The 14,793-nt window shown below is 40.3% G+C and overlaps 1 protein-coding gene across 4 annotated transcripts in view; it reads left to right on the forward strand.

Moving 5' to 3' along the window:
- Positions 1–14,793, forward strand: part of txndc16 (thioredoxin domain containing 16) — a 122,787-nt gene that overhangs the window by 97,880 nt on the left and 10,114 nt on the right. For 3 of the 4 annotated variants that reach the window (XM_060828448.1, XM_060828449.1, XM_060828450.1), the window contains 2 exons: positions 10,786–10,924; positions 13,758–13,924. In XM_060828448.1, coding sequence (XP_060684431.1) covers positions 10,786–10,924; positions 13,758–13,924 — 306 coding nt within the window. The remainder of the gene's footprint in view (positions 1–10,785; positions 10,925–13,757; positions 13,925–14,793) is intronic. The other variant, XM_060828452.1, reaches the window with a different exon arrangement.

Consider the following 14,793-nt stretch of genomic DNA (forward strand, 5'->3'; position numbering starts at 1 on the left):
AGGCCCCTTACATTGAAATAAATGCAGTTTAATTTATTAGTGTCTATCAAGGTGCACACAACAAGTGGATCAGATTTAAGCTGTGCATTCGTGCCATATCAAGTCGTGAATGGTGGTGAACAATTAAACTCACTGGGCTCCATAAATATCCCCTCAATGATGGGGGAGCGCAGCACATCAGTGCAAAACATAAGGCTGCAGCCATCTTTGCCAGAGGTGCCGAATAGATGATCGATCTCGGCCTCTTCCCATGATCCCCAGCATTGCAGATTCCAGTCTTCAGCCAATTTGATTTACTCCATATGATGTCAAGAAATGTTTGGAGACACTGGATACTGCAAAGGCTGTGGACCCTGACAAAATTCCAGCATTAGTAGTGATACGTGTGATCCAGAATTTGCTGCTCCCCTAGCCAAGCTGTTTCAGTAGAATTAGAACATTGGCATCTACCCAACGATGTGGAAAACTGCCCAGGTGTATCCTGGACACAAAGCAGGACAAATGATGTGGTTAACACTGCTGCATCACAGTGCCAAGGACCCAGGTTTGTTTCCAACCTTGGGTGACTGTGTGGAGTTTGCACGTTCTCCCCGTGTGTTTAGGTTGCTGCTGGGTGCTATAGTTTCCTCCCATGGTCCAAAGATGTGCAGGCTAGGTGGGTTGGCTATGCTAAATGTGGGGTTACAGGATAACTGAGAGGCTGGGTATGGATGGAATGCTGTTCAATAGTTGGTGCTGACTAGATGGGCTGAATGGTCTCTTCCTGCAATATAGGGATTCTATGAAATCCAACCAAGCCAATTATTGCCCCATCACCTACTCTTGATCATCAGTAAAGTGTTGGAAGGTGTTGTCAATAGTGCTATCAAGCAACACCTGCTCAACAATAGTCTGCTCAGTGACGCTCAGTTTGGGTTCTGCCAGGGCCACTCAACTCACGATCTTATTACAGCCTTGGTCAAACACAGACAAAAGAGCTGAATTCCAGAGGTGGGCTGAGAGTGACAGCCCTTGACATCAAAGCTGCACTCAACTAAACGTAGCATCAAGAAGCCCTAGCAAACGAAAGTCAGTGAGAATCAGAGACAAACTGCTCACTGCTTGGACTCATACCTGGCACACAGGAAGATGATTCTGATTGTTGGAGGTCAGTCATATCAGCTCCAGGACATCTCTACAAGAGTTCTTCAGGGTAGTGTCCTTGGCCCAACTGTCTCCAGCTGTTTCATTAATAACCTTCCCTCCATCATAAGGTCAGAAGTAAGGAGGTCCACCAATGATACCCTTCACGATTCCTCAGATACTGAAACAGTCCATGTGCAAGTGCAACAAGATCTGGGCAATATCCATGTAACGACTTGAGACAGGTAGATTTCACAGAAAATGAATTCCCTGATTGGGGCTCTTAATCTTAATGAAGAAGTTGGATCAGTGTCAAGGACCATCCAGATGTAAATAAAGGGTGACTTGATGACAGGAAACTGGCCTCTGAGGAGTTATTTTAATCCAGGCTTAGGCAGATAAGTGGCAAGTAACATTCATGGCACACAAGTGCCAAGCAATGACCATCTTTAACAAGAGAGAATGTAACCACTGCCCCTTGACATTGAATGGTTTTACCACCAATGAATCCCCCATGATCAAAATCCTGGGGGTCACCATTGATCGAAAACTCAACTGAAGTTACCATATCAATATAGTGGCTACAAGAGCAGACCAGAGGCTAGGAATACAGCGGCAAGAAAGTCACCTCCTGATTATCCAAAGACTATCCACTATCTACAAGGTACAAGTCAGGAGTATAAGTCATTTGCCTGAATTGGTACAGCTCCAACCACACCCGAGAAGCTTGACACCATCCAGGATATAGCAGTCTGCTTGATTGGTACCACATCCACAAGCGTCCACTTCCACCACCACTGACACCCAGTAGCAACAGTGTATGCAGGCATTTCTGTATAGCGTGTGTTTCATCTACGTGAATTGGCTATTACGCGATGAATGAATGACGTGAACTTTCTACTGAATGGGTATAGCAATTTTCTGTAGCGGTCATCTACAGTGTGATTTCCTATAATGTTGCACAGGAATGCAACCATTACATTGTACCAGAATTACTTGTACTAGCTACAGGTAGCACTACAGAAATTCACTAAAGATCCTTACAAATACATGGCTACTTCCAACTAGAAGATACCACCTGCAAGTCCCCTTCTAAATCACTCATTGTCCTGGTTTGGAAGTATATCACTGTTCTTTCACTGTCGCTGGGTCAAAATCTTGGAATATCCAAGAGGACAACTCTCCACCACCTTCTCAAAGGCAATTGGGCATGGGTAATAAATGCTAGCCAGCCAGTGACACCTATGTCGTAAAAGTTAATTAAAAAACCTTTGCTTCATAATGTATTTAAATCTTTCTCAGCCCTTTATCTCAGGCCAAGTTTTTGAATTCTCTAACCTTTTGTACTTTCCCTTTTGGCACAACAGCTGGTAGTGACCGTCAGTTATCATTGTCTCACAGTTTTGAGCCTTGCTACTACTTCACCTCTGTCTTCACATTTTAAATACTTTCACATGCTAATGTGATAAGTCCATTTTTCAGTCATGTTTTCAACTATCTTCTGGTTCATTTTCTTAATCATCTAAAATTAGATCTATATCTAATAAATGCACATAAAGATCTCGTGTATGCGTGACTTTTCTGTTCAGCATTCTGTTTTCATGACTTGTTTGGTGAAATGTCAATGTCAGCTTTTATCACTGAACTTGTCTACATACATTTTGACATTTCAAAATCTAGTGTTAAATGGTTCAATATAACAATATTTTTGTAGGCTTTGTTATGCTGTGGGTTGAATTTCTGAAACCTTTTCCCAAGCCTATTGTTTTTCCAGGAAAATGATCTTATCAGTGCTTACTAGCTTAATTTTTGTTGAAGTAATGTCTGTAATGACCTGATGTAATACATATCTTCCAGTTTGTCTTTTTAGTGAGAAACCCTTGGGAGGACGATAACTGGGTCTTTCATGATGTAAAACACTCCAAAAGTCCCTTGGCAGTGAAATATTGTCCTTTAACTATAATAAACAGTTATTTGACAGGTCAGTACTTGAACATTGCTGAAGAGAGAGCTGCTCGTCTTGACTCGCTAAGATTAACACGAGAATGCAATCTTATAAATGATTAACTTGGAACCACCTGATGAAGGAGCAGTGCTCTGAAAGCTAGTGCTTCCAAATAAACCTGTTGGACTATAACCTGGTGTTGTGTAATTTTTAACTTTATAAATGATTGCAATACCTTGCACAACAGGAAAAAGGAGGCGCTGATTAGTTGACAAATCAAACCTATTTGGCTGTGGCATTCCTGGGGGATAGCAAAGGAACTATGTGCATTCCTCAAGTTCTAGTTAATTCACAAAAACACAAGGTTCGCAAATTTTTTTTTTTTTGCAAAGAACAAATCCTTGAATATGTGTCACTCTACCAATTGTACATGACCCTCATTCTGAGCTTGATTGTCTTAATTTTTTTTTTAATTGTAGCAAGTAAAACATCCAGAATATTTAACAAGCATTCCTTAATCACAGAATCTCATCTATCAGTTGGCCATTTGTTTTAGGTTTCCGCGTGTGGACTGCCTGTTTTGCACAACTGAAAGAACATTTTTTTATTTGAATAGCCAGTAGTTGTGATATATGACACTGCAATGGGACTGACATTCTCTGCGGTTGGCAGAATGCCTTTTGCATCTACATATTAATAGAAAATTTCATTCAATTGTAGCAGCATAAAACACCTGTTCAAACTTTTGAAAACCTTGGCTTTTGCACGGTCATTTGAAGTAGACTAGTTATAGTTTGGTGTGTAATGCACAAATTTACAAATGGGCTAAGTGCTGCTATATGCAAACCTGAAAAGTGCCCAGTCTGTTGCTGAGAAGCTGTGGACCATAGACTGGATTGAAGAACCCTTGAAAGGTAACTTTAATGGTCTTACACATTCACATCGAGACTTGACTGACAGCCCATACTTGCATTTAGTTTGAGATGGGTGACGGAAGAGAAAATATTGCTTAATTGATAAACTTACAAACGTTTTCGTGCTTGTAATCTATTTTGTCTCCGGTTCAATGTTTATTTGCACAAGATTAAACGAGTGTTGAATATTTATAGTCTCAGTTATTGATACGTTAAGAGCCTGTTGATTGACATTTTTAAAGAGTTGTAGTAACAACAAGTTTTTCAAAGACTATTTCTAAGCATTTCCACATGTGCTATTATACTATAGGGCCCATGCTTCAATATGGAGTTTAGGTTGGATGAATGGGCATAGAGGTGTGAAGTTGCCATTGAGGGTACAAGTGGACTTTGGGAGTTTGGTGAGACTTGGAGAGGATGGTGTATAGATTGGGTGAGGACACGGTTGGAATGGAGTCAGTGAGGCCATTGGGAATGGTGAGGCATGAGCTGGTATGGAGGGGGCGTAGGAGTGCGTGCGTGAGGGGTATGATGAGTAGGAGCAAGAGAGCCTGATATTTAATGAAACAAATGGGGCCAAGTCCCAGAGAACTGGGGTGGGTTTTTAAACTAGATTTTGGCAGCTCCAGTGGTTGCTTTTAATATGTATCCTGCAAGGGCAGGACTCTATTCTGCCTTAGTCCCCTACCCATATAATGAAAGCATGCTCTTTGACATTTTTTCCTGAGGTGAGTGTGCTGAGCCAAGAAATATTCTGAATTGAATTACCTAGCTATAAAATGAAAATCCCACCCAATATTTGTATAAACATTTTCTAATTAACCACATCTATTTCAAGCTATAACACGTCTCTGGAGAAGGTGGAACTTGTACCTGGGCCTTCTAGCTCAGAGGTAGAGATGCTACCACGAGAGCCCTCCAGTTTTTGTATGTACTGGGTTTAAATGGTGGCTTCAATGCTCATATAAAGATGACTGTAGTCAAGAGCCTCAACGGTGTTGGCAAACCAAGAGTCAATGTAGATTAGTGTGGACTGTGTGAATATATGAACAGTAGTTACTGTGCGTCATAGGTGTTTTTAGTCAACCTATTTAGAGATGGTATGAGACCCCTCTGGAATGAGTGGGATGTGAACTCAAGCCTTCTGTTTCAGAGACAGGGACACTATCACTGTGCCACAAGTGCCCATTGAGCTTGTACATACTGGGTTTAAATGCTGGTATCAGTGTTTGTATGAAGATTACACCAATCATAAGTAGTGAACATTGATTTAGAAACAGTTAGAAAAGTATTTATTCATATTGTTATGGACCAAACCCCCTCAAAATATTTTAGAAAATAGTCTAGACGCTAACTTTTTCTTATTTTAAAGGCAAATGTAAGATTTAGTTTTCCAGAAGCAATTTGATTGCTTAAACTACCAATCTTGAAACAAAACACACTTTATTCATACACTATAGATAAAAGACAACAAAAAAAATTGAAATAAATTTACTGTATTGGAAAACTTAAAAGAATAATAGATTATTTAATTACTAAACAGTAATTGGTCTGATATAATAACTTTCCATGAACTGCTACTGAAAGCTAAAATTAAAAATTCTGGTTAAGTGTGAGATTGAGCCCACACTCTCAGGCTGCTTCTACTGTTCCAAATTTAAAAAAGACCCAAACTTGATTGAGTTTTTTGAAGAAGTAACCAAGAGGATTGATGAGGGCAGAGTGGTAGATATGATCTATATGGACTTCAGTAAGGCTTTCAACAAGGTTCCCCATGGGAGACTGGTTAGCAAGGTTAGATCTCATTGAATACAGGGAGAACTAGCCATTTGGATACAGAACTGGCTCAAGGGTAGAAGGCAGTGGGTAGTGGTGGGGGATTGTTTTTCAGATTGGAGGCCTGTGACCAGTGGAGTGCCACAAGGATTGGTACTGGGTCCACTACTTTTCATCATTTATATAAATGATTTGAATGTGAGCTTAAGAGGTATAGTTAGTAAGTTTGCAGATGACACCAAAATTGCAGGTGTAGTGGGCATCGATGAAGGTTACCTTAGAATACAATAGGATCTTTATCAGATGGGCCAATGGGCTGAGAAATGACAAATGGAGTTTAATTTAGATAAATGTGAGGTGCTGCATTTTGGGAAAGCAAATCTGAGCAGGACTTATACACTTAATTGTAAGGTCCTAGTGAGTGTTGCTGAACAAAGAGACCTTGGAGTGCAGGTTCATAGCTCTTTGAAAGTAGAGTCACAGGTAGATAGGATAGTGAAGAAGGCGTTTGGTATGCTTTCCTTTATTGGTCATAGTATTGAGTACAGGAGTTGGGAGGTCTTGTTGCAGTTGTACAGGACATTGGTTAGCCCACTGTTGGAATATTGAGTGCAATTCTGGTCTCCTTCCTTTTGGAAGGATATTGTGAAACTTGAAAGAGTTCAGAAAAAAATTACAAGGATATTGCCAGGGTTAGAGGATTTGAGCGAGAGGGAGAGGTTGAATAGGCTAGTGCTGTTTTCCCTGGAGTGTCGGAGGCTGAGGGATGACCTTATAGAGGTTTATAAAATCATGAATGGCTTGGATAGGATAAATAGACAAAGTTTTTTCTCTAGGGTGGGCGAGTCCAGAAGTAGAGGGCATAGGTTTAGGATGAGAGGGGAAAGATATAATAGAGACCTAAGGGGCAAGTTTTCACACAGAGGGTGATACATGTATTGAATGAGCTGCCAGAGGATGTGGTGGAGGCTTGGGACAATTGCAACATTTAAAAGGCATCTGGATGGGTATATGAATAGGAAGGGTTTGGAGGGATATGGGCCAGGTGCTGGCAGGTGGTACTAGATTGGGTTGGGATATCTGGTCAGCATGGACGAGTTGGACTGAAGGGTCTGTTTCCATGCTGTACATCTCTATGACTCTACTGTTTATTGGCTCTGAGTAGACTGATCGGTGCTCCCCTCTCAACCTTTCTTCACAAAAAAAACAGGAGAAATGCACCTTTCAAAGTTATTGTATCACCATAATATAACGATATCATTGAATGTTCAGAATATATATTGGATTTAGCAAGGTATTTGGGAAAGCTCTATGAGACTGTTGAAGATTAGGATCATGGAACGAATGTTATATTATATACTGCATTGGGAATTGCCTAAGCAATGGAACGATCAATAAGAGGAAAAGCTGATGTCACAAACCCATCATTAATGAACTTTCTCAGAGGTCTATTCTGAGCTTCTGTTGCTCAGGCTTCTTGTAAGGATAAATATGGAAATATGTTGATGGCTCTAAACTGTGTAGGAATATGCCCGTAAATGGATAATGTAAGTTAGGAGAGAATACTTGGCATGCAATGGATGGGCATCCATTACCAATTAATGAAAAGGGTAAGAACCTGAATGTTATTAAGGAATTAACCACAATATACAGTCCATGCCATATATGTTTATCACCGAGTATACACATGTCTGAAATGTATTTGATGAATTGAAATAACATTGCTGAAAAGAAAGCTTTGATGCCAAACTTTCTTATCTTGCCCTCATCAGGACAAACAGAAGAATATTAAATTCTAAATCATTACAACAATTTTCATTGAATAAAAGAAAATTGGTAAGCGTCATAATCTAAGTATTTAAATCTGTAGAAGACATGCTTAAACATACATGAAATTCAGTTTCTAAAAATTTGAATTATGATTACAAAGCTCGATAAAATTATTGTAAATTTAAAAGATTCCAGTAAAACTAAAAGATGTTTTCCCCAGCTAGTAGATCCATGACTTCAGCAAATTGCACCTGTTATGTACCGCTGAGGGAATTTGTTTAAAAGTATAAATATCTGTCAGACAATAAGATGGATATTAAAAGAATAAGATTAAGGATGAATTTTTACATTCCCTTTGGAACACATTAATTATTTCCACTGACTTGTGAGAATGCAACTGCTCACCTTTAGTTGACTATCTCTGAGGGAGAAATTTCCCTGAGATTTTCTCCTAAGGACTTCATTTATTGGTCATTTATTTTTTCCAAGAGATTAAGTGAGTTGGATAGAACCAATTTGTCTATGTTTCATACTTGGCAACAAAGTAGGTTAAAGAGCTATGAGAGATTATTCCAGTCCATCTGCATGACTTCGAAGTTTGAGGAACTGGCATTATGAAAGACATGTTACAAAGAGCACTTTTAGGATTATTGTTAGGTCTTAAACCAAAGCAGCAATAGTTGGAAAGGCTCAGCAGGTCTGGCAACATCTGTGAGAGAAATCAGAGTTAGCATTTTGGGTCGAGTGAGCCTGCTGAGCTTTTCCGACAATTTCTGTTTTAGTTTCTGATTTACAGCAACCACAGTTTCTTTTGGTTTTTATTTGATCATAAGCTTTTTATTTGGATCAGAGTCTGTGTTTGAGGAAATAAGTTGGATTGTGCTTTTATTACAGGACACATTAATGCAACGTTTGTGAGCAAGTTTGAGTTTTATGGTTAATCCAAATTACTATGAAAGCTGCATATCACTGTCTCTGATTACCACATAGTTTAGGTTAGCTATGCAGTCAGTTTCATCTCTTGCCCACTTTCATGAAAGTAGGGGATAATTTGAGGGAAAGTTTGCACATAGACAGGAGTAGCCTTGAAAGAAAATGATGTTACATGGCATGTGGCTTAATAGCATTAGAAAGGGATAAGAGAACATTTGAACACTGGCCAATGGTGACCCTTAGCATGTTGGAGATGGAGATCATTCAATAATGCTGTTGAATGTATAGGGGAGGTATCTCGCAAATATAAATGAATGTTATTATGACTAATGATCCCAAGCTGAATTTTGGGCTAGATCTTGCTACATGTGGACATGGACTTCTCATTATTTGAGGACATATAAAATGAACAGTGTGCAAACTGTTCATTTGTGGGCTGCACGGTGGTACAGTGGTTAGCACTGCTGCCTCACAGCGCCTGAGACCCGGGTTCAATTCCCGACTCAGGCGACTGACTGTGTGGAGTTTGCACTTTCTCCCCGTGTCTGCGTGGGTTTCCTCCGGGTGCTCCGGTTTCCTCCCACAGTCCAAAAATGTGCGGGTCAGGTGAATTGGCCATGCTAAATTGCCCGTAGTATTAGGTAAGGGGTAAATGTATGGGTGGGTTGCGCTTCGGTGGGTCGGTGTGGACTTGTTGGGCCGAAGGGCCTGTTTCCACACTGTAAGTCTAATCTAATCTAATCTAATCAAACAACAGTAAAGAAGACCACATTTCATCTTTAGAATGAAGAGAAGGCCTTTGATGCAGCAAGTGAAGTTGTCAGGCCTAACGTACTTCTCTGAGAAACTCCTGCAATGATTCTAAGGACTAATGTGATAGCTGTCTAACTACTAAAGTCATCTTCCTTTGTCAAGAAATGTCTCCAACCTGCAGTATTGTCCAATCCTGCTCAAGAGTGTGATTGACTTTAGTTTTACCCGGACTGTTGATGCCAAATTTGATAAATTACTGTGTTCATCTCAAAGCCAGTTGCTTCGCAGCACATTCTTTAAAAAAATCAATTCCTGTTCATATTTGGAAAGAGTTTTAGAATTGAGTGACCTTGGTGAAACCCAAACTGAGCACTGTTGAGCAGAGTTTTGCTGGGTAAGTACTGCTTGATCGTGCTGCCAGTGACACCTTCTGCAATGTTGTTAATGATTGAGAGTAGATTGATTGAGGATTTGACTGGATTAGGTTTGACCAGCCTTTTGGGGATAGGACAAATCTGGGCAATTATCCCCGACAGTTGGCTTGTTGCCAAAATTCTAGCTGTAGTTGAACATCCTGATTGGGGACATGCTCTGACTAGCTCTGATGAACACATCATCTGTCCTATAGCTGCAAGTCCTTATAGCTCAGAACCCTGCTGTTTCTTAACTTCACATGTTCTAGTTTGAATTGATGGAGACTGGTTTCTGAGTTGGCAGCACGTCAGGAGCAATGGAGCATCTGCTTGGCACTGGTGAGGCCACATTCAGGGTATTATTTACAATATTACTGTCCTAATTCAAAAAAGGATTATAAATACATTGGAATACTGGATAGATGGATTGTCTTATAAGAAAGGGTTGGACAGGCTGTGCTTGTATCTATTTGAGTTCAGAAGACTTGATTGAAACATAGAAGATCCTAAGAATTCTCGGCAGAGTAGATGTGAAAAGGATGTTTGCTCTTGTGGAAGATGTTTGGCTTCATAGGGAGATTGAAACTCTGCTGATTCTTTCAGCAATTTCTGACTAGCGGCATCAGAGTGAAGAAAACTCTTTTCCCATTTTTTAAACATCTGTGCAGGCGTGTTTAAATGACTGTTGTCATAGAATCATAGAATCCCTAAAGTGTAGAAGCAGGCCATTCAGCCCAGTGAGTCTGCACCGACCTTCCAAAGACCCACCCTATCCCTGTAACCCTGTATTTCCCATGGCTAATCCACCTAGCCTGCAATCCCTGGATGCTACAGGACAAGTTAGCATTGTCAATCATTGGACTGTAGGGGGAAATGGAAGCACCCGTGGAAAACCCAGTTCTGTTCTCGGAAACTCTGTTCACAGAACTATCACCCTCAAAAAGTCAAAAACTACAAAGTTTTGCTTTTGTTTTGTACAAAAGTTTCAGTTGCTATTAAATGAAAAGTTGAACATGAATAATTTCTGAACAATTCCATTTATTTATATTTTGATGCTAAAACAAACTGATGAGAAGTAATTTCTTTCCATCAGATATGTGCATTTAAGAAATGATGTTTTGTTTTAATCTGTCACTTCTATTGTTGCATTGTCATTCAGCTCTCAAAAGTTTGGTGTGGCTCTACCAGCTCTGGTGTTTGTTAGGGATGAAAAATCTGACATAGAAGCCATTCATCTTGAAAAGCCTAGCAAAGAGGACATTGTATCTGCAGTCAAGAGTGCCATGTTGGAAACATTTGTAAGTGTTTTTAATGCTAGATGTTTGTATTTAAACATTTTAGCATAACTTTTGAAGTTCTCATTATTAATGATTTAAATATTTTTGCAATACATATTGTGATGTGAGTGAAGAATTAATTCTTGACATAATTAGAATATTAAATAAAAATGTCATTTATGTCAATATATTCTCACTTTTAAGTCAAAATGTTGTAGAGTAAGGAAAACTAATGTTTTTTTGTTGATGTTGAGTTTCCAAATCAAAGTTGATGTATTACAGGAGTCTCCATCATGTGATATTTTATAAAATGGCATTCAATCTCACGACGTTTATCATATGCATAATCACATAATATTGCTCAGTTTTTGCTAGTGTTATTAAGATGACCTTAATTGAGAACCTTAGGACAACAAAGTCCTGAATAAAATAATCAGGGTGTGTAACTCAAATCATTGCAAGTGGAGTGTCTGTACCATTTGCTTCTGACACAGCTCATAGAGATGCCTTTGCTCAGAAGTGCAATCTCCAGAGATTCCTTGCATACACCAGCAGGCTCTGAACTGGTGTTGTTATGACATCAGTCAACTCTGCCTGATGATTAGAAGCCTCATTTGTGGGAATGGATCACACGGGTCTGCCTGAAGTACCAGCTTGTTTCTCAGCAAATGTGTGTGAGTTACTTCAAGGACCAGGCACCCAACTTGCAATGTATTTGGAATTGTTGTGGTGTATAATTCGAGGTGCTGTGGTAAGTTCCTGAGAAGGAATGCTGTTGCATTCTGAGTGGAAGAGCAGCTGACCTGTCCATTCGAAGACTGACCTAGTATGGGGCCTGCAGTTGCATTCTTTCAAGGTAAGCAACAAGACATGTAGATGGAGCAGTAGCTGCAGGAAGGGCAATGATTCCCCCTATTAGCTTGAAGGCACACTCCGACGCGTCCCTTGACCGTGACAGAAGACTGCTTGGCAGCCAGCCATTGCACTCAGCATCCAAGTATGCACCACCTTATACGTAACTCCGCTGAAGTCCTTATCCTAGTGCCCTGTAACAGAACTCCTCTGTGAAATTGCCTTCCAATGAGCTGTCACACTCTCTCCTGGGTCTAACTGCAGCCTACTCGTGCCCAATGATTCATCGTGTGCTGATCCCAATTTTATACCAGCCTCTAAGGAACATGAATTCCCAGTATCTGAGCTGGTGGCTATGAACATAGGACCTTGTGAACATGGCACCTAAGGAACAGAACTAGGCCATTCAGCCTGTCAAACTTGCTCTGTTGTTCAATACAAATGGCTAATCAAACACTTCAATTCCTTTCCTTCCCATGACCACATATGCCATTGGTAAACTGAAAATCATCAATTTCTACATTAAACATACTTAATGGGCGGCACGGTGGCACAGTGGTTAGCACTGCTGCCTCACAGCGCCGGAGACCCAGGTTCAATTCCCGACTCAGGCGACAGACTGTGTGGAGTTTGCACGTTCTCCCCGTGTCTGTGTGGGTTTCCTCCGGGTGCTCCGGTTTCCTCCCACAGTCCAAAGATGTGTAGGTCAGGTGAATTGGCCATGCTAAATTGCCCGTAGTGTTAAGTAAGTGGTAAATGTGGGGTATGGGTGGGTTGCGCTTCGGCGGGTCAGTGTGGACTTGTTGGGCCGAAGGGCCTGTTTCCACACTGTAAGTAATCTTAAAGACTGATCTTCCATAAACTGCTGTGATGAAGAATTCCAATGTTAAAAAGAAGTCCTCCTCTCAGACCTAAGTGCCCCCTTTTGTTTAAACTGTTCTAGACTTCTCCCCAATCAGGGAAACATCTTATCCGCACACATCTGTCTCTCCTGTTAAGAATTCTGACAATTTCAATAGATCATCACACATTAATGAAAGAATACAGGCCTAGTTTGCTCAATCTTTCTCCGTAGGATAGTCCCATCATCCCAGGAACAAAGCTGATCATCCTTCATGGCATTCCTCGATGACAGTAATATCTTTCCTGAAACTAAGACTGCACACAGTACTCCAGGTGTGGTCTAACCACATCTATATGCAGTTGAAACAAGACTCCTCTACTCCTGTAGTCAAAGCCTCTTGCAGTAAAGGCTAACATTACATTAGCTTTCCTCATAGCTCACTGCACCATGCATGTTAGCTTTCTCTGACTTATCGACAAGGACACCGAGATCCCTTTGCACGACTACACTCTCCAATCTCTTAGCATTTACTCTGCACATCCTACCAAAGTGGATAACTTCATATTTTCCCCCATTATATTAATAGGCCATGTTTTCAGCCATTCATTAAGACTTTTCAAATACTCCTGAAGCCATTTTACATCTTTTTCACATACGTCTTCCTCACAGCACACATTCCTGCCTAACTTTGTTATCATTTGCAAATTTGGAAGCATTCCATTTGGTCCACTCCTTCAAATCATTAATATAGAAATTGAGAAACACTGGGGCCCAAGCACTTATTCTTGCAATACCCGATTAGTTAATCTGGCAATGTGTCTGTGTTCTGTCTGTGAGCTAATTATTAATCTATACCAGTACATTACCTCCTATCTCCTGTGCTTTACCATTTCTACACAGTTACCAATGTAGGATTTTATCAGAATGGTGTCAGTAAAAGTGACAAATCCCTTCATGAGTGTTTCTCTGTTGCTTCTTGGATTGTAGTTGAGTAGGGGCAGACATACTTTCCAGACAAACATCACTTTATTGCAAATTGTAAAGGTGATCTGATCATAACCAATAAAGATTGCCTATAATTGTAGATTTGAATTGTTTGTAATTATCTCTACCATTTCTTAGTAACATGTTCTCTTTTATTTCTATTTTTATCATTAGCCTGAAGTCACAGTGGAAAATTTTCCTTCTTATTTCCATCCTATTAAACCATTACTCATTCTTTTCATTGATAATGATGACACCAAGACTTCGAAAGCTAGAAATGAGCTTGAACAACTTACCAAGTTAAGAGATGCGCAGACATATACCACATGCTGGATTGATTTGTGAGTCACAATTTCCTTTGCAGTATTTCATAAGATTTTGATCTATTGCTAAGATTTTATATGATGGTGTGAGAAAAATATCACCATGGAAGCCGAAAATTTGAAATGAAGCCTCAAGTTGGCAGGACAAATTAAACATGTCTTCATTGTTGCCACACTGAAATGGTGGCACAGTGACTCAGTGGTTAGCACTGCTGCCACACAGTGCCAGGGACCTGGGTTCGATTTCCGGCCTTGGGTGACTGTGTGGAGTTTGCACGTTCTCCCTGTGACTGCATAGATTTGCACCTGGTGCTCTGGTTTCCCGCCACAGTGCAAAGATGTGCAGGTTTGGATTGGCTATGGTAAATTGCCCATAGTGCCTAGGGATGTGCAGACTAGATGGATTAGCCATGAGAAATGTGGGGTTATAGGAGTATATTGGGTGTTGGGATGAGTGGAATGTTGTTTGGAGAGTCGGTGCAACTCAATGGGCCAAATGGCTTCTTTTTGCACAGTAGGGATTCTATGATTGATTGATTGTCTATGACTGAGAGGAGATGAGTGTGTGGTGCTGGAAATACACAGCAAATCAGCCAGCATCTGAGGAGCAAGAGAATCAACGTTTCGCCCTTCATCAGCAAACCAAGGTTGAGAGGAATGAGAGGATGCTAGCTGTTTTTTGCTGCTAGTATTCAGGAAGAACATGAGTGGTTTTCACCACGAACAGGATGTTACTGTCTAGTAAAGTAATGTTCTACATATACACAAATGCATAATGTGGTTATACGAATGTCATTGTACGTGTGATATAGTGCATGCCACATATATATTAATACAAACGACTCTGGATCCATTCCAACTCAACAAAATGGATGACAGCCATACTC

Source organism: Hemiscyllium ocellatum, chromosome 8, assembly GCF_020745735.1.
Source record: "Hemiscyllium ocellatum isolate sHemOce1 chromosome 8, sHemOce1.pat.X.cur, whole genome shotgun sequence".
Classification (NCBI taxonomy): domain Eukaryota; kingdom Metazoa; phylum Chordata; class Chondrichthyes; order Orectolobiformes; family Hemiscylliidae; genus Hemiscyllium; species Hemiscyllium ocellatum.